The sequence below is a fragment of the Gobio gobio genome (genome assembly GCF_949357685.1).
Source record: "Gobio gobio genome assembly, chromosome: 3".
NCBI classification, from domain to species: Eukaryota; Metazoa; Chordata; class Actinopteri; order Cypriniformes; family Gobionidae; genus Gobio; species Gobio gobio.
The window spans coordinates 11928504-11956192 of NC_137099.1; the positions used below are offsets into that span (position 1 = coordinate 11928504).

Consider the following 27689-nt stretch of genomic DNA (forward strand, 5'->3'; position numbering starts at 1 on the left):
TTCCTTCAGTGAATCACCAAAAATAGTCTCAAGTAAACATATTTGTCATAAAGCAGAATACACCAAACAAATATATATAAAAAAAAAACAGTCAACAATGGCAAAAACAGAGAACACTTAATGAACAAAAGTCATACACACAATTCAAAATAATTTAGAAACAGTCAAACTCATACTACCATTGGATTAAAAAAAAAGTATAGATTTAGATATTAAACACAACAACTTCCGTAACATTAACATTAGGGATCTCATGTATTTACAGATAATTATATTGTCAGTGCAACAGTAAAGCAAAACAAAATGAGGGCAGAAGTAATTTAAAGTTCAAACTCAAACCTTTAGCCACAAACAGCCCTTACTATCAACTAAAACCCTGCAAAAACATATCTGACAGAGTGTCTGCAAGGTCATCGTGACTTTGCCAAGTAAGACATGTTCCAGGATCAACAGAATATGTCCAACATTCCTGTCCCTGCAACAAAACCTAGCCCTATCCCTAAGTTCAGAGGGAAATGATCGGTAAATAACACTGATGTAGAAGCACCTACATAAACTGTAAACTTGTCCCTCAAATCTGATTGGTTGATTTGAATGTTGTTCCAGGACCAACAATGACGTTGATCCAGGAACATGTTGCACTTGGCCAAATCACGTTCACCTTGTTGGTCCACTAAAAGCGTAAATACATGTTCACTGACTAAGGCGAGGTGTTTCAATATAGCATACACATTTCAGCTGAAAATCACTCGTCATGGAATAAAACATATGGATACATAATAGAATAAAATACTTTTTTTCAAAAATCACAAATGAAATCCTTGTGAAATGTATAATCTTAGCACAGCAAACATAAATATCAACATTATAATGCATGTATAGCTAAATTTGATTATGTACACATGGATTACAACTATTGACCAAACACTTTCTATATTCATAATACATTAAATATTAGTTCTTTTAAGATGTAATGCAATAATAAATGCACATTTTGGACAAATTCTGTTAAGTTTTAAGAGTCCATTAAGAGCTTTACATTATTGAAAAGGCCATACAAATTTTAAATACTTGTTTAATAGACATTAGTGTATTTGTTATAGAGAAATAAAAACTGCAGACTTTGTGAGCATCCCCGTGGTTGATTTTCCTTGACAATCTGAGGTTGAGAAAACAAAGTGTGCACCTGATCACCTGTTAGCCCTGATCAACATGACAAAAATACACGTTTTCTACAATGTTCAATTTATTTTTCAATGTCAAACAGTTATTAAAATATGTATGGCCTAAGGGAACGCAACATAAATGGAATGCTTAAGAAATTGCGATGGTACCAGCCAGTGATTTAGCAACCCTGAGAGCAAAAGCTTTGGCTGATCAGTCCTATGAACCGATGGCTAATTTACAAACCTTGACCATTAAAAGCTGAGCACACAAAAGTGTGCTAAATGTGTATTATAATTCATCCAAAAGTGAAAATTCTGCCATTCTTTACACCCTCGCGTTGTTCCAAACCAAACAAAAAAGGAGGTACCTTTTTATGGTATTTAATTGTTGCAGTTTTATTATTTCTAAAGACAGAACGGCCCAAGTGTAAACTGGAAAATCTACAGTAGAAAGACAAAAACATACGGGTATGTAACTAAATGTAAATATGACAGAATTTTCCGTTTTTGGGGAACTGTTCCTTTAAGTTTCAAAATAATCTGAGATAAACCTGACTAAATTCATTCCAGTTTTCTTTAAATGTAATTTTTTACTCCTGTTCATGAAACCTTTAAAGGCAAATAGCTGGCGATTTTCAGTGTATCTGTGTTTTTCATATCCAGTTAAGCACTTATACAGAATGATCCATAATATAACATCAACAGCAGCTGGAACTTGAAATAATTAATAAAATAAATAAAATAAAACACTTTCACTGGAATCGAATGCAGTAAAATAGGCAAAAGTACCCCTATTATGCTGTTTTAAAGGTTGCTAAATTAGTTTTGGGGTCTCCTACAATATATTTACATGCGATCAAAGTAAAAAAAAAAAAAAACCTTTAATTTTCAGACGGCCCATCTGTTCTGATTGGTCTACCGCTTACAGCATGTGTCGGAAACAAAACGCCTATTTGGTGGCCGCGTGTCCACGAAAGCGTTTTTAGCCAGCTGAAAAGGCCTAGCTGTGAGCACTTGAGAGCGTTTTGGCCACCCAGCATTTTTTTTTTCTCGTTGAGACGCTTTGCTTGCTATGATAAGGAATATCCACAGAAGTGTTACAAGTATCTAATTTCACAGATTTGTTTCTGTATTGTTACTAATTAAAAATGTCGATACAACGCAAAGTATTTGCTCTGGCTCTTGTTTTAAATGATTTAATTCCGTTATTATGCTTGTTGTCAACGTTGTGCAAGCAGAATAAGGTGATTGGTCGGTGTCGTATTTGTCCCGCCCCTCCTCCGCTGTGATTGGATGGCTGGGAAAAAACTGACAATGATGAGCGCTGCATTCGACCCAAAGTTGAACATTCTTCAACTCTTGGCGACTTTTAAAAAATACGAGCGCTCAGCGAGAAATAGATGCTCAACGCTTCGTTACACTACTGGTGTTTTAAAAAACTGGTGTGGAAAAATATGCTAGCAACGGGAAAAAAACTTTTTGGTGGACACACTGTCTTTTTCAGCGCTTGTATAAACAGTGATACAAACGATGTAACAATGGCGTCAGTTTTTCGTATCAATCCCAGCGCAAGTCCTTATCCTTTTGAAGTGCATACAAAGTGGATTCGCAGCTCTGAAAACAACTCTTCCAGTCTCAGCTACAACTACAGTGTTTGAGGGCAGGTCAAAGTAGAGTTTGTTCACGGGCAGCCAATGAAGACCATAGGCTGGCATTAAGCAAATTAATAACATTGTCATGAAGGTATGTAACAGGAAGTGAGACTGGAATTGCTGACGGCTCGTTTTGGCAGTTCAGAATTGATCCTTTCTTAAAGGAGACAATAATTTTATTTGTCGTGCAATTTTATCTTTAAACCTTTGCAGACCTTTTAGATTCGCAAACAGCTATATTACATACTGCTGCATGAAAGGTATAATTTGAAAAAGCATAATAGGGGCACTTAAAAACCCCATGCAAGTCTCAATATAAATTTTTATTTATATTTTAGTTCATAAAATTAAGCATATTTTAAAGTGAAAGAAAAAATTAACACAATCATAATGTGGTACGAGTCGAAAAACCCTAAACTTATCCTTTAAGCCATATGGCCTGTCCAGGCAAATCTTTCCCTGGACATTGTCATCAAGCACTTGTGGTTTCCAAAGACATTACACATCCAAAAATGCAACAGACTTGCACTAGACAAGAAGCATGGAGAATCGGTACTGTGTACAGTAATACCAAATGTATTCATATTTCTGACAGAAATAAGAATACCTCCCCACTGGCAGTGGCGGAATTGGCAGAATAATCCCACATCAATTTAAAAAACACTACAGAAATACCTTTAAACTGTAGTCAAGTAATTACTATCCAGGATGAGTGTTTTACAAATATCTGGCAGTGATTTTACATTTGCTCAGTATATACCTTTTTAAAAAATTGTAAACCTTCATGACATGTAATACGTCCATAGACTTTTCCAGAAATGTTCATGTTCTGGATCCTTTATCAGTCTCAGGATTGCACACGGCTTCAGGTCCAAAATGACCCCTGCTGCCTGTAGTCTCACAAAGGCTAGTTGTAATTTCTGTTGTATGTGCTAGTTAAAGACCTATTAATAAGTGACAAGAGTTACATCAGTCAAACGGTTCACTAGCAAAAACACAACAGAAAAAAACTATAATTGTTTATGCTTTAGTAGAATTTTAGCACTTTAGTGGCAAATATATATTCAAATGATTTTGTTGTTAGGTGTGTGCATATGTGTGTCACCGGGCCGTACTGGTTGGTTGATTGAGAGGTATGTACAGGTACTTCCAGATGGCATAGTAATGGACGCCTGCTCCCATTGCAACCAAGAGATGCCATATAGCGTGAGCAAAGGGCACTATTCCATCACTTTTAAAGAACAAAATGCCCAACACATAACACCCGCCACCAACCAGCAGCTCACACAGACCTGACCTGTCTGCCTATAAGGAAAACAGACAGACATTTCATTTGATTCCAAGTAGTCTGTCACAACATTTTCAACTGAAAGCATTCATTTTCTTACCATAGAGAGGATGACAAGGGCGGGGAAAACACCCATTGCTATGTAACAGATCAGCTCTACAACTTTAAACCTGTAACACAAAGGACACGAGAAACACCTGTAGCACAGAAAATGTACAAATAAACACAATTTGTCATTTGTCAAATATGTGCTCACCTTTCATGGAAAAAGAATACATAGGCAGTTCCTACAGAGGCCATCACCCAGACAACCCAACGCATTTGGGCAGCCCATGGACCCAGCTCCCGCAGCGTCAGCCTGCCATAAATCCATTAGATCCTTAATTAATGGTGCTTCGAACATCAACTATCTGTGAAAGTCTCACAAATGTTCATTCTGAATGCACTGTAAATCCATTTGGATAAAGTTTTTTTGCTAAATGTAAAAGTACAATTGAGATTCATAATTCAAGGCAATGCAGCTGGATCTCAAGTAGGAAAACAACTAAATTTTAAATCAAGTCAAAACAATTGAGTAACAAAATATAAGTCTGTATGAAACGGAAGTTGCCATACTATTGTGAAATATACCGGTGAGATAAAACATTATGACCACCTGCCTAATATGCTGTTGCTCATCCACAGTGCCAACTTACCAGGCATTCACTCAACAAGACCCCTGAAGGTGTGCTGTGATATCTGGCACCAAGGCGTTAGCAGCGGATCCTTCAAGGTTAAAAAGGTGGAGCTGCCGTGGATCGAACTTGTTTGTTCAGCACATCCAACAGATGCTAAATTGGATTGAGATCTGGGGAATCTGGAGGCCAGGGCAACACCTTGAACTCTTTATCATGTTCCTCAAACCATTGCTGAACAATATGTGCAGTGTGGCAGGGTGCATTATCCTGCTGAAAGAGGTCACTTCCACTAGGGAACAGCATTGTCATGAAGAGGTGTACCTTGTCTGCACTCTGCAACAATGTTTAGGTAATTGGCACTGGCCGGACCCAGGGTTTCGCAGTAGAACATTGCCCAGAGCATCACAATCCCTCCACCGGCTTGTCATCGTTCCCCAGGTAGTGCGCACACACACACAGATATCCACGTGAAGAAAACGGGACTCATCGGACCATGCAACCTTCTTCCACTGCTCCAAGTTCCAGTTTCGATACATTGTGTTTTTGATGGTGGATGGGGTTGGTAAATTCTCAGCACTGCTGACCAGGAGCAACCCACAAGCCTTGCCATTTCAGACATATTCTGACCCAGTGGCCTTGCCATAACAATTTGGCCCTTGTCAAAGTCATTCCTGCTCATTTCTCCTGCATTCAACACGTTAATTACAGGACCTGACTGTTTGCTTACTATCTAATCCAGTGTTTCTCAACTCCAGTCCTTGGTACCCACTGCTCTGCACATTTTTGTATGTCTCTATTATCTGACACACTCAGTTCAGTTTACAGAGCTCTCTCCTAATGAACTTATTATCTGAATCAGGTGAATTAAATATGGGAGACATACAAAATGTGCAGAGCAGTGGGTCCCAAGGACTGGAGTTGAGAAACACGCATCTAGGCCCCATCCACACAAAGCCAGAGCTTTCCCTATCCAATCTTTTTTTTTTTCCTTGTTTCAAGAAATATCTGCTTACACACGAGAGCACTGAAACCGACTCAAAACGATGTAGTATACGTGCCAGGCCAGGATGTGGCACTGTAATTCTGCCACAGAAATACACTAAAAACGGAGAAGAAGAGTTGTGGCTAGAAGGGACCATAGATATCCATAATAAAGGCTAGATGTCTCGTCTGTGCTGCTGGCCAATGGAGGTCGACGTCCGCACCTGGCGGCCATCTTGTCACAGGCAGCTCGCTCACTCGTAAGATTGTTTTCATGGGTGCTTGCACTTTTTAAATAACCATAACTTGCTCAATTTTCTACCGATTTTCAAACTGTTTGGTTTGTTATAAACATCAGAGATGTAGTTATGACACTGCATACTTATGAAAAATTATTCATAACTTGTTCAAGCATCCATAATTATAGCCACGTTAATAACTTTTATAAGAAACCAAACCATTTGTAAATCCGTCAAGATTTCAGTGAGATAAGAGTATTTGTGTTCATGCAGATCATCAGGTACCAGAGCCCTGCCTGTGACAAGATGGCCGCCGGTGATGACTGTAGAGACTCTGCCGTAAGACATCTAGCCTTTATTATGGATATCTATGGAAGGGACAGCAATGGTAGGAAGTGAGGCAAAATCTCACAATAAAATAACAATAAATAAATTTGCTACTTACCAGATGTGTTTTATTAACTCCTACACCTACCCCAACCCTACCCTTACACTAATGCAAATACAGTAATTAAATGACGCAATATTGATGTGTGTTTCACAAAATATATGGATTGGCTGTACACACGAAAACGCAAGGGTGTCGTTTTCAGATTTATCCACTCTGGGACCCAGTTTAAAAAAATAGCAGTTTTATGCTCCCAAAACGCCGGATCCGTGTGGACGAAACGCTGATACGGTACAAAATTGTTACGTATACAGCTAAACGCGTCTCCATGTGGACGGGGCCCTAATCTACCCAGATATTTTTGGCCTTGTTAGAAGATGATCAACAATATTCTCTTCACCTGTGACTGGTCATAATGTTTTGGCTCATCCCTGTATATCAGAGGGAAACAGCTTCTTGAACAAGAAAAAATGTAGGTCCAGTAAATTTGCGCCAGAAAACACGTCATCAGAGAAGAGATGACTTTGCAAGAGGGAGGGAAAGTTATTTTGATATAAGATTACAAAGGCACACAAATTTTAACAAAAAAAATATGTGCACAGATAAATAATTTATAATAAATACTACAATATTCCATAAAAAATAAGAATTTATCATTTTTATATAATTTTTCTGTTAACAGAATATTCTGTTATAGAATTTTTTTTCTGTTAAAATTCTTTCTACGGCACATCAGTATTTCTGCAAAAAAAAACTATTCAAATATCTTAGTGGAAACAGAGTAAAAAGGATTGGCAAATTTGAACTCTTTATGGCCAAGTTCACACAGCAGCAGAATGTCAGGCCCTGTTTACACCTTGTATTAATCTTGCATGTGATTTGGTTGATCGGATCACAAGTGGTCAATGCTAAACATTGGTTTTAACAGGGTCTAAGGGTGTACTCACACTAGGCACGTTTGCCTTGTACCGTGCCCGAGCGCAATTGTCCCCCCTCCCCCGCTTTCGCTTACGTCATTCACGATGCAACTTTTTGTTTTGAAGAAGACAGGAAGAAATACGTTTTTGCTAATAGACTGCCTAATAGTACGTATCAGAAGATTATTACAGAGGCAGCTGACTTTGATGGAGGAATTTGCAGCTTTAAGGCCTGTACACACCGGGACGAATATCGCACGCGCTTATCGCCAGCGTTTTTCGTGACGTTTTTCGGCGCGTCCTGAGTATTCACACCCAAGCGATTTTCACTGGCGATGCGCCGAGTGAACGTGCACATTCAGTAGATGGCGCTCCCGGTACACAAGGTGGTGCTGCGCCACTTTACGCTTCTGACACTCGCTTGTCACACAGAATAAGAAGAGAGACAGTATTTACGTGCTTGCCAAAACCATAGACATATTATGTCTATGGCCAAAACCATTCACACACTTTTTGCTAACTGGCAGGCAGCATTAGCAGCTCATCTTCTTCTATGTCTACTTACTACTTCTTCGTCGTATCAATGTGGGCTCGGCAAGACCGTTTTGTGCTTGAGCGCCACCAAGTCATGTTTTACTGTCACTTCAGCAGCTCCAGGCACGTGAACTAAAGCGCTGATCTCATTGGTCGGCCAGCTTTTAACGCGCCGTGTCAAAATAAAAAAAACGAACCCGAGGCGTTTTTTTTTTAAATGGCGCCTTTACGCCTGGCGTTTTGCGCGTCGGTGTGCACACTCACATTGGCGCCCTTTGTTTAGTCACGAGGCGTTAAACGTCGGCGATAAACGTGCGCGAAAATCGTCCCGGTGTGAACAGGCCTTTAATCGCAAACTACAATTCATGTTCATCAATAAGGTGAGAACCAGGACTGTTATAAACCTAAATATACTTGATTTAATCGAAAAGTGTATCCAAGTAGTAATAGTTTGGTGTTTGCCGTCATAATGATGACAGGAGCGCACAGCTGTTCCGTGCTCTGGCATGGTTAGCGCTCACACTGCATGCGAACCCAGGGGCATAAATCGTGGGGGGTCGGGGGGGGACAGATTTGTGATTTATTTGTGTCCCCTTCAAAAATTGCTCTTGAGAAATGTTTTGTTTATTTGTAAATTTACGCCCTTGTGAACTGCGCTCGAGCCCAACCAAACCGCGCTCTGGCCCACCTCTTCCAAGCGGGCCAGGGCCGGCCAAACGAACCGCACCCAGGCACGAAACTGAGTTTTCACACTAGTCAAACGAATCGGGCTTTGGGGATGAAACGTGCTCGGGCACGGTTCAGAGTGCCCAGAGGTGGACAGTAACTAAGTACATTTACTTGAGTACTGTACTTAAGTACACTTTTTGAGTATCTGTACTTTCCTTGAGTAGTATTTTTTCTGGAAACTTATGACTTTTACTTCACTACATTTGAAAGACAAATATCATACTTTTTACTCCACTACATTTCTATCAAGGCCCTCGAAGTAGAAAGTCGTAGCCGCTTTGAAAGTCAGTGGAGGATTCGTTTTTGTTTTTTTTTGCAGACAGCCTATCAGTAATAACTCTTGTAGGATCACATGAAGTCCAATGATTTCCAAGTAATTTTTGAACACCAATCAATTGATGGCAAAATAGAAGGCGGCAGTTCCCAGATGCAGTGCGCGCAACCATGGTCATACTTAAAAGTTAAAATTCAGAAGAGCAGACATGGAAAGTCTGAAAAAGTGCGACGACACGAAAGTGCACACAGTAAGCTGCCTCTCAAACGCCAGACCACAAGTACTGAATTTTAGTCTATTGAAAACTAAAATCTTATTATAGTCAATTAAAACTAGACTAAAACTAAAACAATTCAGATGCCTAAAATGTTGCAAAAACTAAATCCAAGTTTGCTGTCAAAATTAACACTGGTATGAAGTATGATTGGTCAAATGATTTTTATAGATTTACCCGCCAAGTTGCCATAGCCTTGTGGATACAGCGCTAACGCATAGGTTACGTTCGACAATGATGTTAGTTAGCATGCAAAAGCATAGTTGGGCTAATAATGTTAACTGAAGTCATTTCAGAAAGATGTTTTTACATAATCCTGTCAAATAAACACAATGTAGAAACCTTTCTTTTCTAGTATGATTTTGACTTTGACAAGAGCTTTGTAACTTTTAAGCAAGTATTTAAATGAGTTCAAGATATGCTAGCATGTCAGATGGAGCATGACTGGCTTAAACCACCATGATGGAACAGTGTGCATTCATACAACAATGCAACAATAATAAAATAATGCGTTTACTTTTTCTTTTGATACTTCAGTACTTTTAAAATCAAGTACTTCTGTACTTTTACTTAAGTAAAAATCTATCTTTACAACTTTCACTTGTAATGGAGTAATATTTAACCAATAGTATTTTTACTTTTACTCAAGTAATGGAGTTGTGTACTTTGTCGACCTCTGAGAGTGCCTAGTGTAAGTACACCCTAAAACGTTTTGAGCTTGTCCACTTTTGACCCCTTCCAGAGGTAGTCATAACGCATTTGTCTGGATTGCTTTAGTAGTGTAAACGCTCATGTGGTCGAATGTGTTCGAACAGTTACTGGTTAGAGAATAGGGCTTGACTCCCATTGCGCATTCATACAGACTGTATATAAGACGCTGTTATAAATTGCTGTGTGAACGAGACTCGCGTCTTTAAGTAAATGAGGTTGTCAATCCCAAAAATTTGGAACGTAGCCCTAACTACCATCCTCAATTTATGACAGCCAAACACAAGCCATTAATCCCTAACGCATTTCTTAAATTGATGCATAAACAACATTCACTCTGTACATGAGCTCACCAAGGTGTGTAGGATGCAGCAATGAAGAAATAGATCACCATCCTGTCGCACATGTGGAAACAGTGTTCAACCGATCTAAAAAGTAAAGCAAGACATCACTTCTCAAGCACATGTGTACATAAATATTAAGGTGGATTATCAGTTAGGCCTAAAAGATTCTTCCAGCTACAATAGCTCGATTTCACGAAATGAAACCAAACACACATTTGCAACTTGTTAGACAAACATTCATGTTCAAGTGTCTGACTTCCCAGTACACAAACTGAACAATGTACTGATCAAAAAGCTGACCTAATATGAAAGCCTTACCGGAGATGACTCTTTTTCCAGGAGACAGTATGGAAAACTGTGGATATGATGAAAAGGCTTGATAGTCCCGCCCCATAAAGCCATGCTGAAATCTCCTCCCAATGGTCATCAGATAAGAAGTACAACAAGATCCCACCCACAATACTGGGAATGATCCAGAGCTGAGAATAAAATATAGTTCACAGATTATTTAAATAGAACAATATGTGCAAACTGTAGACTATAGGCAATCATTTCAAAACAAATGTATGCCATTTATTTATTGTATATGTATATACTTATGATTAAGTATGGACCTCTTGGACCTCTCCATATGTACTACATCACTGGGAACCATTATACAGGCACACGGTTTCTCCTATCATTGCTATGCTGATGACACACAGTTCTTCCTTTCATTTTGACCAGACGATCCCATGGTAGCTGCACAGATCTCAGACTGCCTGGCGGACATCTCAGCAGGGATGAAAGAACATCACCTACAATTTAACTTAGCAAAGTCGGCGCTTCTTGTCTTCCCGGCCAGCCCGTCAGTACAGCCCAACTTTATTATCCAGCTAGGTTAATCGACAATAATCCCATCAAGTCCGGCCAGAAAACTTGGCCAGCTGACCTTCAAAGACCACATTCCTAAAACTAAAGTTTGCACTGTACAACATCAGGAAGACCAGGCCCTTCCTAACTGAGCATGCAACACATCTCACCCAGGCCCTTGTCATTTCTAAACTACTGCTTCTGGCTGGACTTCCAACACAAGCAATCCAACTCCTACAAATCTTTCAGAATGCAGCAGCTCGACTGGTCTTTAACAAGCCCACATCACACGACTGTTTATCTCTCTGCACTGGCTTCCGGTTGCGTCTCTCATGAAGTTCACAACATTAGTGCTTGCCTACAGGACGGCCACTGGCTCTGCACCCTCATACCTCCAGTCTACGTCCCCTCAAGGAGCTTCCAGTCTGTAAGTGAGCATTGCATAGTACTATCATAGAGAAGCCCACAATTAATCTCAAGAAAGTTTTCGTTCAATGTTCCTTGCTGGTGGAATGATCTTAATCTCCACATTTCTAGCATCTGTAAAACATTGTCCATCTTAAAAATATATCTAAATACGACATATGCTTACAATGACAAATGCATAAAAGTTATTTAATGTGTTCATGACCTCAACGCTACATTATTGTAATGCTCTACTGGGTGGTTGCCCTGCATGCTTAATAAACAAACTCCAGCTGATCGCAAAAGGCAGCAGCTCGAGTTCTTACTAAAACCAGGAAGTATGACCATATTCGCCCGGTTCTGTCAACACTGCATTGGCTCCCAATTAAACATTGCATACATTTTCAAATCTTTCTAATTACTTACAAAGCACTAAATGGTTTAGTTCCTCAGTACTTGATTTGAGCTCTTAACAGATTATAGTTATTCACGTCTGTAGCAATCTCAAAATGTTGGCCAGATAGTAATATACCTAGAATAGAAAAATCAACTGCAAGAGGTGGATCATTTTCCTATTTAGCACCCAAACTCTGAAATAGTCTTCCTAGCCTTGTTTGGGAAGCAGACACACTCTTTTTAACCTTGCATACACATAACACATTATCAATTTCTATTTTTCAAATCAGTTAAATGATTGTTAGGTTGCATAAATTAGGTCAACCGGAACCAGGAACACTTCCTATAACACCCGATGTTCTTGTTACAGCGTAAGAAGAACGGCATCTACGCTAATATAAGTCTCTCTGTTTATCCCTAGGTTACCGTAGTCAGCCGGATCCGGTCCATATCCAGATCAGATGGTGGACCTGCACCTAGACACGACCAAAACGCAGCCCTGAATGTCAGCGAGGACCATGTCTACTAGACAATCCCCTGTAAAGGCATCGTCGACGTGCCAGCCATCGGCACAGATCCTCAGCAAAGACCACAAGAACCAGACAGGTCCTCCGCACAGACTCTATGGCCAGCTTCGGCTCCACATCGGCGTGATGAATCTGATCTTCAAGCAAAAGGAACTGGATGAATATTTGAATGCTACTGATCCCGATCTGAATTCTGACTTGTGATGCAGCCTGAATCATAATCACACCGCGTTCATTCGTTGGCCAGAGGAGAACTGGTCCCCCGACTGAGCCTGGTTTCTCCCAGCCTTTTTTTTGTCCATTCTGTCACCTAATGGAGTTTGGGTTCCTTGCCACTGTCGCCTCTGACTTGCTTGGTTGTGCACACTTAATAGTCACCAATATTATTGATCTGACTGTACTAACGCTGTTGTATGAGAACTGAACTTATTTATAGATGAAATGAACTCATTTAAAGGGATCCCATATGGTGTTAAGACTTGTATGGCTTAATATAACATTAATGATGTCTCTTACTGTAATATGTAGTAGAAAACCCATGAAAGATCCACGTTATTTAAAAAATCCATTATATATTTGGACAATGGGTGGCGCTATTTTGTTTGCGTTCTAGGTTGATGACGTAGAATGGTTGCACTCGGCAATCAACTGGCGCTACCCGTAGCTATTTTTTACCACAACACAACTCGAAAAATGTTTCAGAGTTAAACAAAACCAATCAATTGCTTTGTAATTGCATTTAAAACACACTCAAACACACATGTGCACACAAACACTCTCTCACACACACATTCAAATCGGTGCGCCCGTGCACGCTCACACACACATCTGACAGGGTCTCAATCGAGATTGCGTGCACACCCACAAACACACACACACACACACATCTGACAGACTGCTCTGTTCTCAATCGGGATGTGTTATGGGCTGCCCTCGTCAGTCTCCAGGACAGGGGCTGAATCTGAAATTGCCCCCTAAAACCTCATTCACTATTACCTACGTTATCCACTAAAACAGTTCACTTGATGAGTGAATGAAAACGAGAGAGTGAATTTCAGACAGCTGTTGTGTGTACATCAGCTGTACTTAGCTGATTATTGCGGTGCAATGTGGGATTGAATGAGTGCACTCAATAACGTCAAATGGCTGTCCCCTCAAATAATGCCCTATTTGAGAGTATAGGGGGCGATTTCGGATTCAGCCAGGGAGACTGCTGATTGACATTACAGCTGATTGAGCGTGTGTGTGCGCGCACAGTGCGTGGATGAATGTGTGTGTCTGTGTGTGTGAGCGCGCGGGCGCACCGATCTATTGGTGTGTCTGTGTGTGTGTGAGAAAGAGAGAGAGAGAGAGTTTGTGTGCCCTTGTCTTTTAAATGCAATTACAAAGCAATTGATTGGTTTTGTTTAACTCTGAAACATTTTTCAAGCTGTGTTGTGGTAAAAATAGCTACGGGTAGCGCCAGTTGATTGCCGAGTGCAACCATTCTACGTCATCAACCTAGAACGCAAACAAAATGGCGCCGCCCATTGTCCAAATATATAATGGATTTTTTAAATAACGTGGATCTTTCATGGGTTTTCTACTACATATTTCAGTAAGAGACATAATTTATGTTATATTAAGCCATACAAGTCTTGACACATGGGATCCCTTTAATAATTGATGATCTTTACAACACAGCTGAATCAACATTTGAAATGCATAATCACTGTAAAGCTGCTTTGAAATCTCTATTGTATAAAGCGCTATATAAATAAAGGTGACTTGACAGCCAAATTCCTGACAATTTTCAAGAAACAGGTTCACAAGTTCACCCTTACATTTAATCAGATATAGTAAAAGTATGCATATTTGGCGTGCTGTTCGAAGGGAGGGCTCCAAGCTCGGAATTTGGCCCGAACCTAGAGTACTCCCCCATACCCTGTTGGGATAGGAAATATTTAAGTGTGAGGAGTTGAGGTGGTGGAAGGATGCTGGAAAACTGTTGGGGGATAGAGGTAGGTCGGCTATATATTAGGGCTGGAATGATTTGACCTAAAATCAAAATCTCGATTAATTGAACATTTTACCTCAATTACGAATAATAAACGATTATTTTGCTTTTCTTTTTTTGCCCTCATAGTTCATAAGGTTTGTACTGTAAATATGTTCAACTATTAAAGGTGCACTATGTAAAACATTTTGAGTAAAATATCCAAAAACCACTAGGTCAGTGTTATGTATTTTGTTCAGTTGAGTACTTACAATATCCCAAATGTTTCCAACTATTTGTAAATCGTGAAATATTGCTATTTTAACCAAGGAACCGGGACGTGTGAGGGAGTCGCCTGTCGATTGTGTCATATCTGCGTTCCCCTCGGTTTACGGTTTTATTCTGCAGAAACACTTTACTCTCACTGCAGTGTGAACAAGTGCCATAGCAGCTGCTGAGAGAACGCACAGAGTAACGCCATAACATAATTTTAAACACACTCAGATGTGTCTAATATGATAAACAGAGCTGCGTTACCTCATACTCATGACCGGAAAACCGGAAGTGGCGCTGGCGACTGTCGCATAATAAAAGTCCCGCCGCTCTTCTCATTAACAATCGCTCCAGCGGTTCCTCAGCTCCACAACACTCGGCCCTGCTCTGCTTCATACTACAGTAACTTTAATAATCGCATCCATGAACATGATTTCCGCCCGAGTCCTATCCCGATTCTTTCCCACCAGCTGTGAGGTGAAAACCACATGTCCCAAGATTCTGCGCTCAAATGTTGCGTCATCAAACTACGCCTTTGTTTTGAACAGGCGACCTCTAGTGGACGGAAAAGTTACATAGTGCAGCTTTAAAGGTCCCATTCCGCATGATCCCATTGTTCAAACTTTAGTTAGTGTGTAATGTTGCTGTTAGAGCATAAATAATACCTGTAAAATTATAAAGCTCAAAGTTCAATGCCAAGCGAGATATTTTATTTAACAGAAGTTCCCTTTCAAAGCCTACAGCGAACGGCTGGCTTGGACTACATCCTGGTACTTCCTGCTATAATTACGTCAGTAGAGCAGTAGAACAGACTAACCTCCGCCCACAAAGAAACGCGAAAAAGGGGGCGCGGTCTTGTTGCTGTCCCACGTGGAGAAGCGGACGGTCGCGTGGAGAAAAGGAACTGTTGCGTTGAGTGTGTTTATCGCCATGTCGTCGAGACGCTTTTATTTTCATCCAGGAGTCAAATCACCTTTGTTTGGCTTTCCCAGGGACGCTGTAGAGATTATTGAACGCATACATCTCTACGTTAAGAGGCGTGACCTTTCCAACATGCGCTAAGCTGCTGTCGAATCACAACACAGGAACTGCTGGCACGTGCGCTAAGCTGTGGTCGAATTACAACACGGTAAGCGCTGACACAATCAGAACTCGTTACGTATTTCTGAAGGAGGGACTTTATAGAACAGGGAAATCACCAGCCGTTTTTAGGACAGTGGAAACAGCGGTACACAGATAAGTACATTGTGTGAAAAATACTGTTTTTTTACACGCGAAACATGAACACATGTTATATTGCACACTGTAAACACAATCAAAGCTTCAAAAAAACACGAAGAACGGGACCTTTAAAGGTGGGATAATGCATTTCTTTGGGATTTTAAAATACTTGAAGGAAACTGCTCACTTTCAGCAGTTATTGTCTATGGGTTGTAACATTTCTTACAGATTTCTGTTTGTTGTACATCAGATACAGATACATTAGCACAGTAGGCCTACATTACATTAATTTGAATGCATTAATGAGAGAGTGATTGTGTGTGTGTGAATTAGGGCCCGTCCACACGGAGAAGCGTTTCACTGTATACGTATACATTTTTTATCGTATTGGCGTTTCGTCCACACGGATCCGGCGTTTTGGGAGACTGAAACCGCTATTTTTTGAAACCGGGTCCTAAAGTGGATAAATCTGAAAACGACACCCTTGTGGTTTTGTGTATACAGCCAATCCGTATATTTTGTGAAACGGTGATGTCATCACACCACGTCCTGCGCGGGGAAGACTAAGGGATACAACTACGGGCACTGGGCATGCGCACATCAATACTGCGTTGTTTAATTACTGTATTTGCATTATTGTAAGGGTATGTTTAGGGTTGGGGTAGGTGTATGCATTAATAAAACACATCTGGTAAGTAGCAAATTTATTTATTGTTATTTTATTGTGAGATTTTACCTCACCTCCGACTGTTGCCGTACCCCTTCTAGCCACAACTCTTCTTCTCTGTTTTTAGTGTATTTCTGTGGCAGAATTACAGTGCCACATACTGGCCTGGCATGTATACTACATCGTTTTGAGCCGTTTTCATGCTCTCGTGTGTACGCAGATATTTCTTGAAACGAGGGGAAAAAAAAGATTGGATAGGGAAAGTTCTGGCTTCGTGTGGACGGGGCCTTAGTCTCTATTAATTATGAAGCTGTGGTTTGTAATTACTTCAAAGGCAGACAAATCTATGCTATAACGGTTGAGTTTCTAAGCTACTTGATAAATCACAGGACAGCGTTGACAATAAGTTTCTGTGCACCTCTCTGTGCGCGATCTTCACGTGATGTGCGAGCTATTGTCTGTATGAGTGTTCGTGTGTCACAATATATCAGGCATTAGTTCAACATAATACACATCAGATGGTCTAAAATCGCTTCAATGTTCAAACGGGCAGGCCTTAAAGCACATACAATTGACAGTTTTGTGAGGACGCAAGTGAAAGTGATCTGGCTTCAGGACACTCACTCACGGAGACACCACACAACTCGGCTCTCTGTGAATAAAAAAATTTTCAAACTGGCAAGCCTTTAAACGCATTTAATTGACAAACTTCATGGGGACGAAAGTGATCTGGCTTTGGGGCGCGCGCGATTAACTTACCTGTATAAACTGTGTAAAACATGCAATTACCATAGTAATTCTGAGCATCCAGATTGTATAAACAAAGATAACTGCTCCTGAATCTTTCCGTGTGCCTGCAAACTGCACTTGATGTGACTGATAGGGCGGAGTCACGTGACTAAACCCGAAATAACGACATGGGAAAATTAGGTTGGTTAGAGGTTCTGAATTTCAGTTTTGATTACTTTTCGATTAATTGTCCAGCCTTACTATATATATACCTCCTCTCGTGGTAATTAGATTGATTATCTGAACGTGCTCCTCATGAACTTTGTTAATAAAACATAATTTTAAGGTGCAGTAAGCGATTTTTGAGAAATGCTGTTGATATTTGAAATCACCAAAACAAACACACCCCTACCCAACAGGATCACACGCTGTCTTGATAGCTCCACCCTCAAATTCACAAACACGCTATGCAACACACACACAGAGAAAAAGGGTGTCAAAATTTTACCTTTAGGGGTACAACAGCTTGTCACTGGGGCAGTACCCTTAAAAGGACATATTTGTAGGGGTGCTCCGATTGATCGGCAACCGATCTCGATCGGTCGATAATCGCTTTGGGATGATTGATCAGCGGTCTCCAAAAAGGCCGATCTCATGAAACGATCGCATGCTGACGACACATAAAACCCGCACCTGCCGTGAGAGCTAGGGCATGATATGCAGCGACACCGTCTCGTTCTCTTTCCAGCGCGGGTAAAATAATTATAATGCTGAAGGTAAGGTACAATTCATATTTCTATATTAAATAACTTACGCAGTCATTTGAAAACTTTCTGTGGGAAGCAAGTTCACAAACAGCGCGCGTGAATCACCGCGTGCGCGCGCTCTCTCGCTCCCTTTCAAAATGCTCAAATAAAATGGCTTCACATCAGCTCATCGCATGTGCACTAAAATCGAGCTGCAGTGCACAGTTGACACAGGATTTGCCACTTTGCACAATCGAGGCAGTGTCGCATCGTCACTAAAGTTTATCATTTGCATTTATTTTTAAGTCTTGCCAGTGTTCAAACTGCTCAGCACTCGCACGCACGGTCTGGAGAGACACACACACACACACACACACACACACACACACAAACACACAGGCCATCTCACAAAAAGCTTGCGAGTACAAATTGCCCTGAAATGGTCAGATACACACAAATGTATGTACTAAATTACCGTCTTGACGAGTATGCACGTAAACCCCGTCGTGACTCGCGAGTGAACGTTTGTGCAGCTGCATGTAACCGTATTCGCTCTTAAAGTGACAGCTGTCGAATAAACTGCTGCTGTTTCTCTTTGTCTTGTGTTGTTTGATGAACCTTTATGACACTCACTGCTCTTGAATGACTAACTTTTGCAACCTTAAGTGTAAGGATTAATCTAATTTAATTTATTCAGGGAAGACTAATATTAATTTACATTTGATTTCTTATTAAATGTCTTTAGTATTTCTTACTTCAATACTAATGTTAGACCTACCTGAAAAAATATTTTTAAAAACAAAAATGCACTGCATGATCAAATATTTAGGTGAGATAATTAAATACATTTATTTGGGAAAGATGGCCTACAGTATTAGTTTCATTTCTACAAATGGTGCAAACTCTGCAAGATTATAGATAAAAGATTCCCATTCCCCTGCCATTCTGTGATCGGCAGTGATCGGCAATCGGCAGATCATGAAATTGGTGATCGGTAATTGGTGATCGTCCCCAAAAATGCTGATCGGAGCATCTCTACATATTTGTACCTTTTTTATGCCACAAAAAGGTTCATAGTAGTACCTTATGGTATATATTTGTATGCTACTCTAAGGTATACACTCTTTAGGAGTGAAAAAGGTACAAAGATGTCCTTTTAAGGGTACTGCCCCAGCGACAAGCTGTTGTACCCTTTTTTTTCTCTGTGTGACGGCACCTCCCCCATCAAGAGTGTGTACGCCCCTTACTGCTAATTGGCTACAAGTGTGTTTTGGTGCTCGGTCCGGTCCACTTTCAACAGTGTTTCTCAGAAATCACTTACTGCACCTTTAATTGCAGCCTGCTGAATAATAATCCATCTGAATAACAATCCATTTTAACTGCTGATAAGACAGATGATTAAGACAGTAAACACACAACTCACCGCATGTGTGGCACAGTTAGCAGCGTGCTCATATTCTGTTGGCTGATATCTCTTGTTAGATGGTGCACGATTGTTCATAAATCTAAAAGTAAAAAGAAAGTCAAGTCAAGTCACCTTCATTTATATAGCGCTATTTACAATACATATTGCTTCAAAGCAGCTTTACAGTGATAATAGGAAATGAATGGAAGAGACAGAAAGACAGAAACAGTTAGAACAATCAGGTAAAGCTAATTACTTACAAACTGATAAAGAAATGCATAACATACTATTACCTACCTGCTTACTTAAAGCTACAGTAATGATGCTCTTGACTTTTGAGTTTGACTGTTGTTTAGCAAAGTTAATTCTTTTAAACTGGTGGTTTCTCTAAAATGTTTCAAATAAATGAACAATTCTGTATCTCAAAATATAGGCTACTGTTACTGTTATAGTCACTAAAATACACCACAAAAGTCACCATACATTTCCCCTTCTATACAGACATGATATACTGCATGAAAATAAAAATATGATTTAAATATGAATAGTAAAGGATCCAATTCTAACTATTATCAAACTATTAACTACACCTCAATTAACTCCTAATTACTGCTACTTATTAGTTACTGGGTAGAACTAATGTAGAATATGGTCATGCAGAATAAGGCATTAATATGTGCTTTATAAGTACTAATAAACAGTTAATATCCCAGTTACATGCAGGCTACTAAGCAACTAGTTAATAGTGAGAATTGGACCCTACTAAAGTGTTACCCTTTTTTCATCAAATATATGAATTATTGCATTGTTTTATTATAATTGCTGATGAGTTTATCACCATATAGGTCAAATGATCATGTGATTGATAATAACTTTTGCAGTTGGCTGGCAGTGGCTGGTAACCATGGAGAACCACAGCAGAGGAGTCTTTCATCCTTACACACATCCCTGCACAGTGCTGATGTCACTGTTGGCATGGAAACATATGAGACTGTGACGGAAAAGGAATGAGGCTGTGCGTGGTTTCTTTTTCTTCTCCTTTTGTACCACAAAAGTGACACTTTGAATTCAAGACCACTAGTTTACGTTATAGTTTTGCTGCCAGATAGAAACTTAGAAATGTGATGCAGAGATGGACATTAAGTACCAATTAATTAGTAATGTGGTCTAAATAACTGCACGTTACTTAGAAGGATGATATAGAGTATTACATCATTTTCCTAAATGTTTAGGTTCAGAGGAGTAAGCAGCATTGCGACGGTTAATAAAAACTGAAATATGCAATTAGGTCAAACAAAACTGATTTTGTCTTGCTATGGTTGTTTCTTAATGACCACATCTAGTTCAAGGCATATAACCCACATCTGTCCTAATTTCTATTGTTAGTAACCCAAATAGTTTGGCCTAAATTTGTTCTAGTATTCATTATAATGGTCAACACTAAAACTCATGGACCCCACAAAAAGGGGGGAATCCTGTTGATAATCTTTTAGTGGTGTTAGCTCATTTTGTTGAAAACACAGAGTTGAAGAAACTATTGTAAAATAAAATAAACGTAATGAATATAAACAAAACATGCCATTTTCATAAAAGGCAAAGTTATCTATATCAGGGGTTTTAAATCTTTTAGATGCCACGGAACCCTAAGTTTGATCATCCCTGTGTGAAGGATCCCCATTCTAACTGTGTAAGGCATCAACTCTGTCTTTTATAAACACTCAATTTAAACAAAATAGTATAAATCTAAAATGAGTTTGTTACATGATTGTATATTTTGTTCTACTTAAATGTATTGTTATATGTATTTATTTTTTGTTTATTTAATTTTAATCTAATTTCATTTAGTCAATAGATTAAATATATATTTTCTTATATTTCTTTTTTATAATCTGAAATAAATATTTTTTAAAAACATACATTTTAGCCTTTCCTTGTTTATAGTTTTTGGATAGTAACACAGCCTAGACATTTATACTACCAAAAAAATAAAACTATTTAACAAAAATAAAATAATTTTCAAACGTGTTCATGATAGAAGGGGGAATCCAAGTGGCTGTCTGTACTAGTTGAATTATTAATGTAATTTTAATATTTTAATAGATAGGGGGGGTGGTAAAGTTACGTCATTTGAAGCCATAAACAATATTAATAAAGCCTAAACCACTTGAAACCGTAAGTGCCAGTGCTGCAGCATCACTCAAAATGTGTGGTCTCTTCCCATTAGCACATCCGATTCCTCAGGAAGCCACGGATAATAAACCGAACATATCCAGATGTCAACTGCTCGTACCCAGTAATGAACCCCGAGACCAATCTTACATGCCCCCCTTAACGTTTACAATCAAATTTGAACAAATGTCCATAGTAAATACGCGTTAAAACGTTACACATTTTCCACCAATCCCATAAACAGTCAGTCAGCACGCAAATCTGTTCAGGGAACATCACGGGTTTTTTTTTCTTTTTTTAAACCCGTTTATAGGAAATTACTATCACATTAACAGTACAACGTAACTCAACAATCGACATGAATAGGTTTGAAGTCAAACATTTAAAATTACCCACGCACACACGCAACATTTAGCTTTTCTTTGTGGCGCGTGGGTGTCACATCACAAAAGACAGCTCCAGACCGTTAGAAAAACGACAGCATTGACAACACGCTTCCTCACGCCATTCAGAACAGCAGCTAATTTAATCATTTCACGATATTCTTTCATCTCCAGCGTCGCCACATTTACTCACCTTACAAGTTTCATTTAAACGCGTGAAATCCAACAGTTGCGCGAGTCTAGATGAAAACGTTGTGCAGTTTATACGAAGAGCTCGTCTCTAAGCGACAGTCAAATTTAACACGCGCTCTGAAACATCATTCGGATGTTGAACGACACAACGAAGCGATCATTATGAGCAATAATCCGGAAGTAGAGCGCATGTAACGGTCTCAGGACCCCGGTCTTCCTGTAGTCAGAAACGCCTAGTGTGGATCATCTGTCTAGGATGGCGGGTTTATACAATGCATTCCCCATTAGATCTACCCACACTCAGACATTGGACATTTGCCCCATTAGGTTCCAGCATTTCTCAGTTTTAAAAAAGGTTTCATGAGTATTAGAATTCAATTGAAACATTTGATGGGTCCTCAACTGGTTTATAGAAATATGAACTGCTTCAAAAAAAAAAAGTCAAAGTTTTGTTCAAATTTTTATTGAAACAAGAAATTAATCCAAACATGTCATTTGAAGTGCATGAGTATATTCAGGGGTTCAAAAATGCTTTCATTTGCACAGTGACACCCATGTAGAAACAAGATATACCAAACTTTGCCACCAGATGTACTTCTTGGTCTCACATCTGCAAATAACAAAAATTAGGATGTTAAGGTGCAGCATATTGAAGTGTACATTGAGTTGCATTGCAACCTCAACTAGATACATTTTAGGAAGTTAAAGGAAATAAAGGAACACCACTTTTTGAAAATAGGCTCATTTTCGAACTCCTCTAGAGTTAAACAGCTGAGTTACCGTTTTCAAATCCATTCAGCCGATCTCCGGGACTGGCAGTAGCACTTTTAGCAGAGCTTAGCATAGTTCATTGAATCTGATTAGACCATTAGCAAAAAAATAAAAAAACGAGTTTTGGTCTTCTGTAGTAGTGTACCAAGACGACGGAAAATAAAAAGTTGCGATTTTTCTAGGCAAATATGGCTATGAACTATACTCATTCCTGTGTAATAATCAATTAACTTTGCTGCTGTACTATGGGTGCAGCGGCGCAATATCACGCAGCGCCTGAAAATAGTCCCCAGCACGCTCCCTGTGCAGGCAGGTTGTCATGGTGGTTATGTGAATGGAAGTTAGCCAATTAGATCGGATTTGAAAATTGTAAAAACTCAACTGTTTAACTCTAGGGGAGTTGGAAAAAGAGCCTAATATCACTATGGTGTTCCTTTATAAAATAAAAAAACCCCTATAGAAAGTTACTCGCAGAAAAAGCAGCATCTTTCCCACTAACTTCACATTCACTATAAAAAGGTATAAAAAAAATATATATAAACCTTGGGAATACTAAATACAGTCACATTAAGCAAAAGAGCCTCAGACTAGATTTCATAATCAGCTGCTGAAAACAGCATTCATACGAGGTGTCAGAAAAGTAATAGAAGTCATCAGCGGCTCAATTTATTCAAAAACAGTGCATATCAATGAGCCCATTGTTTAATGTTCACTTACCACCATCTCTTGATCGCAATTAAGAATCAATGCGTCAAATGCAAATGTTCTACCCGTTCAAACACCATTGGCGAACATCATCCAAGGCCACGCGTTTCTCTACTCCCAACATGATTTAGACTGGAGACTCTACAAAATACAAAGAAAGGTTCATATGTGAATCTTGTGTAAATTCAACTCGTGCTCAAGAAAATCTGGCGGAAGACTTGGAGGTAAAAAAAAAAAAAAAAAAAAAAAAAAATTATTTATATAATATATATATATATACACACACCACACGCTAAAGACATTGATTAAAATGCAAATTAAAGAAAATTTGAAACCTTGATCGTGTCACTTAAAATCAACACAAGGAAGGTGGTCTTACGTCAAGTGTTATCTAACGCTAGTACTGGGGTTCTGAAGAACTAATGTTAAAGCCTGTTCACATGGGACGATTTTCACGCACGTTAAAATCGCTGACGTTTACCGCCTCATGACTAAAAGTGAACCAATGTGAGTGCACAGCAACGCGGAAAATGGCAGGCGTAAGAGCGTCATTTAAAAAAAAAAAAGCCTCAGGTTCGTTTTTATTTTGACGCGGCACGTTAACTGGCCGTCCAATGAGATCAGCGCTTTGGTTCACGTGCCTGGAGCTGCTGAAGTGACAGTAAAACACGACTTGGGGCCGCTTAAGCACAAAACACTCTTGCCGAGCACACATTGATACGACAAAATAGTAAGTAGACAGAAGATGAGCTGCTAATGCTGCTTGCCAGTTAGTAAAAAGTGTGAATGGTTTTGGCCATAGATATAATAGGTATATGGTTTTGCCAAGCACGTAAATATAGTCTGTTCTTGTGTGACAAGCGAGTGTCAGAAGCGTAAAGTGCCGCAGCGCCACCTTGTGTACTGGGAGCGCATCTACTTAATGCGCAGAGTGAACGTGCACATCGCCAGTGAAGGCAAAAAAAAAACCTGAACACTCAAGACGCGCCAAATACCGTCACGAAAAACACTGGCGATAAGCGTGCGGTATTCGTCCCGGTGTGTACAGGCCTTTACACTGAAAAGTAGTAACAAGACGCTTGCAAAAACCAAGCAACTTTCTGAAAACTCGCACTTGCTGCTGCACCACAACATCTTGATCACGCTAAAGTTTGAGCAAAGAGAGAACAAGTGGCTTGTCTTTGCGAACCCCACCAGCACAAAGATCATCCATGCCCGCTACTGGTTAGCAAGAAGGGTATTGCTTGGGTCCTCACTCAAATCGGGTCTCCCCAAACTGTCAGTTAATGACTATGCCATCTATATACAAATTATATTACTTTAAAAATGCGCATAGCTAACCATATAATGCGCAAGCAAACAGCATCATTACTGTAGCTTTAGTAAAGCAGGCAGGTAATAGTGCTGTGCTTTTTTTTCAGCTTGTAAAACCATGGATCAGGCAAACAACTACACAAATATATATGATATTGCAATACTCAAAAGTAAAAGCTTAATTTGATGTTACATTGGAGGTGGAAATGAACAGGCTTGGACTCGGACAAGACAATGGTGACAAGAATAAATGATTCTGAAGTTGAAAATACTGAATTGCTTGACAAATATGCTTACGTTAAACACTTACAATAATGTAGGCCACTTTTGACAGGTAACAAGACATTTGGCATTATTAGGCACCAAATATTCCCATTGCATTAATCATTGAATTAAAATATATATATATATATATATATATATATATATATATATACACACACACACACACACACACACACACACACACACACGCGTTTAGAGTAAATGAGAAATGAAGGGTCTCAACTCACCACAATTTTGCAGTCTGAAGCTTCAACATGCTATTCAGTGAAAGCTGAGGAAAACAAAAACAACCCTCAGTAGCTGAAATGTCATACCATAAATGCAAACCAATACAATTTACAAAAATAAGAGTTCCCACACTTTGACCAATGAATCTCCATGACTTTTGTAGCCACACAGATTGGGATTTAAGTTATGGAATTGTGGATAACTTAAAATCACCGTTTCACATTGTAGAACTACATTAGTACGTATACTTTAAATATTTTACCAATGGATCTAAACCAACTAGGCTTTGTTCAGCCAAAAAGCCCATAAATAAAGAAATTTACACGCAGAAGAGCAGTATCTTGCCCACTAACTTTACATATTCACTACAAAAACCACTTGATCATGAACATGGGAACCCATGCAGGCACATATATAAACCAAAAGAGCCTCAGACTAGATTTCATAATCAGCTGCTGAAAACAGCGTTCATACGAGGTGTCAGAAAAGTAATAGAAGTCATCAGCGGCTCAATTTATTCAAAAACAGTGCAAATCAATCGGTGTCCATCGTTTAATGTTCACTTACCGCCATCTCTCGATTCATCACGATTTAGAATCAATGCGTCAAACGCAAATGTTCTACCCGTTCAAACGCCATTAGCGAACATCATCCAAGGCCACGTGTTTCTCTACTCCCAACATGATTTAGACTGCAGACTCTACAAACAAAATACAAAGAAAGGTTCATATGTGAATCTCGTGTATTCGACTCAAGCCCTCAAATGAAAATCTGGCGGGAGACTTGGGGGTTAAATGTATAACGAAAATAAAAATTCACACGCGACAAAGAAACGTTTATCTTGTCACCCTAACCCTCAACTCAGACAAGGTCTTGCGTTAATCGTTAGCTTAACTTAGCTAACGCTAGTACTGGGGTTCTGAAGAACTAACGTAACAATGAAAACAAGAAAAAAAAACGCTTACACGCTTACAAATACCATGAAAATTTCTGAAGAGCCGCACATGCTGCAGCACCACAACATCTTCATCACGCTGTAGTTTGCTGAGCAAAGAGAAAAAACTAGTGGCGTGCCATGGTTTTTATAAGCGCTCTTCTTTGCGAACCCCACCAGCGCATCAAAGATCTGTTCAAAGCTCAGTCATGCCCTCTGCTGGTTGGCTGAGGTAGGGGAGAGTGGGGCACAACCATAGACAAGTAAAATAAATAGGCTGCGTCCGAAAACCTATGCAGCTGACTCGTTGCCTCGCTGCCTTATCAGACAATGGCTTGTAAGGCAGCGTTTGTGCATGAAGGCACCTCACAAAACTAATTTCGGACAAACTTAGGCAGTGTACACTTAGGCAGTGTAATAGTTTAATGATCTACAGCTAAATAGAGAGAGCTTAGGTGAGAACTAAACAAATATTTAATTACTACATTAGTAATTTCTCGCTAGAAATGACATCAGAAGTAGAAAATGTTGGTAAAATAAAACGTACATTTACACACAAACTGACCAGCAAACGCAACTCTCGGACGCCATCTTTTTTTTCCAGCTCAACTGTCACAGAATGGGAAGCACAGGATTGTGGGATATCAAAGGCAGCGAAGGATACAAATATGCTGCCTTCAAAAATTGATCAGATGAAGGTCTCTGTGGAGACAGGAAGTGAAGCTAACATTAGATTCGGACGTGCCTTGGTGCCTTCCTGCCTTGAAATGTGTCCTCCGAAGGCAGCATTTTCCAGGTTTCGGACGCAGCCATGGACACAGCGATCCAATACTTCATCGGAGAATGAATGAAATGAAATATACTTTATTGTCCCATAAAGGGAAATTTGAGATGGACTTCATAGCCAGCATTGAACAGAACCTGATACATGATACAATTTTACACCATAGTCATTCATTATAAAAATCATTCATGATACATTATAAAAAATTGTACACCATAATTCATTCACACAATACATATACACATGAAAAATAGCCAGAGCATCACTTATCCATATTCAACAATCTAATTGATACGGGCACAAAATAATTTTTAAACCTGTTCCGTTTATAGTGGAGAACTCTGTACCTTCTTCCAGAGGGTAAGAGATCATAACAGGGATGAAGTATATGTGATGGATCACTTAAAATCTCTTTTGCCTCATTTAGAGTGCATTGCTGGTACAGAGACTGAATACTGGGATAGACTTTCAGTCCTATCACTTTCATCGCAGTTCGAACAATATACATTATCTTTGATTTAGATTTTACTGAGAGATTACCAAACCAAGAAGACAAG

General features: G+C 39.4%; 1 protein-coding gene across 2 annotated transcripts; it reads right to left on the reverse strand.

Annotated features, from left to right (window-relative positions):
- Positions 1-1232: 1232 nt before the first annotated feature.
- Positions 1233-26531, reverse strand: LOC307123787 (monocyte to macrophage differentiation factor 2). 2 transcript variants are annotated; one of them, XM_079812502.1, is made up of 11 exons: positions 26380-26531; positions 25982-26114; positions 25414-25457; positions 22113-23728; positions 19386-19467; positions 10490-10650; positions 10181-10255; positions 4363-4464; positions 4207-4276; positions 3934-4123; positions 1233-3762 (listed from the first exon to the last, which is right to left on the reverse strand). In XM_079812502.1, the coding sequence occupies exons 4-11, from the start codon at positions 22124-22126 to the stop codon at positions 3755-3757; spliced, it is 702 nt and encodes a 233-aa protein (XP_079668628.1). In that variant the 5' UTR covers positions 22127-23728; positions 25414-25457; positions 25982-26114; positions 26380-26531; the 3' UTR covers positions 1233-3754. The 2 variants fall into 2 exon arrangements, with proteins under 2 accessions (XP_079668628.1, XP_079668629.1); XM_079812503.1 differs by lacking the exons at positions 19386-19467; positions 22113-23728; positions 25414-25457; positions 25982-26114; positions 26380-26531 and adding an exon at positions 12251-12336 and having other exon boundaries at positions 3645-3762.
- Between the last annotated feature and the right edge of the window lie 1158 nt (positions 26532-27689).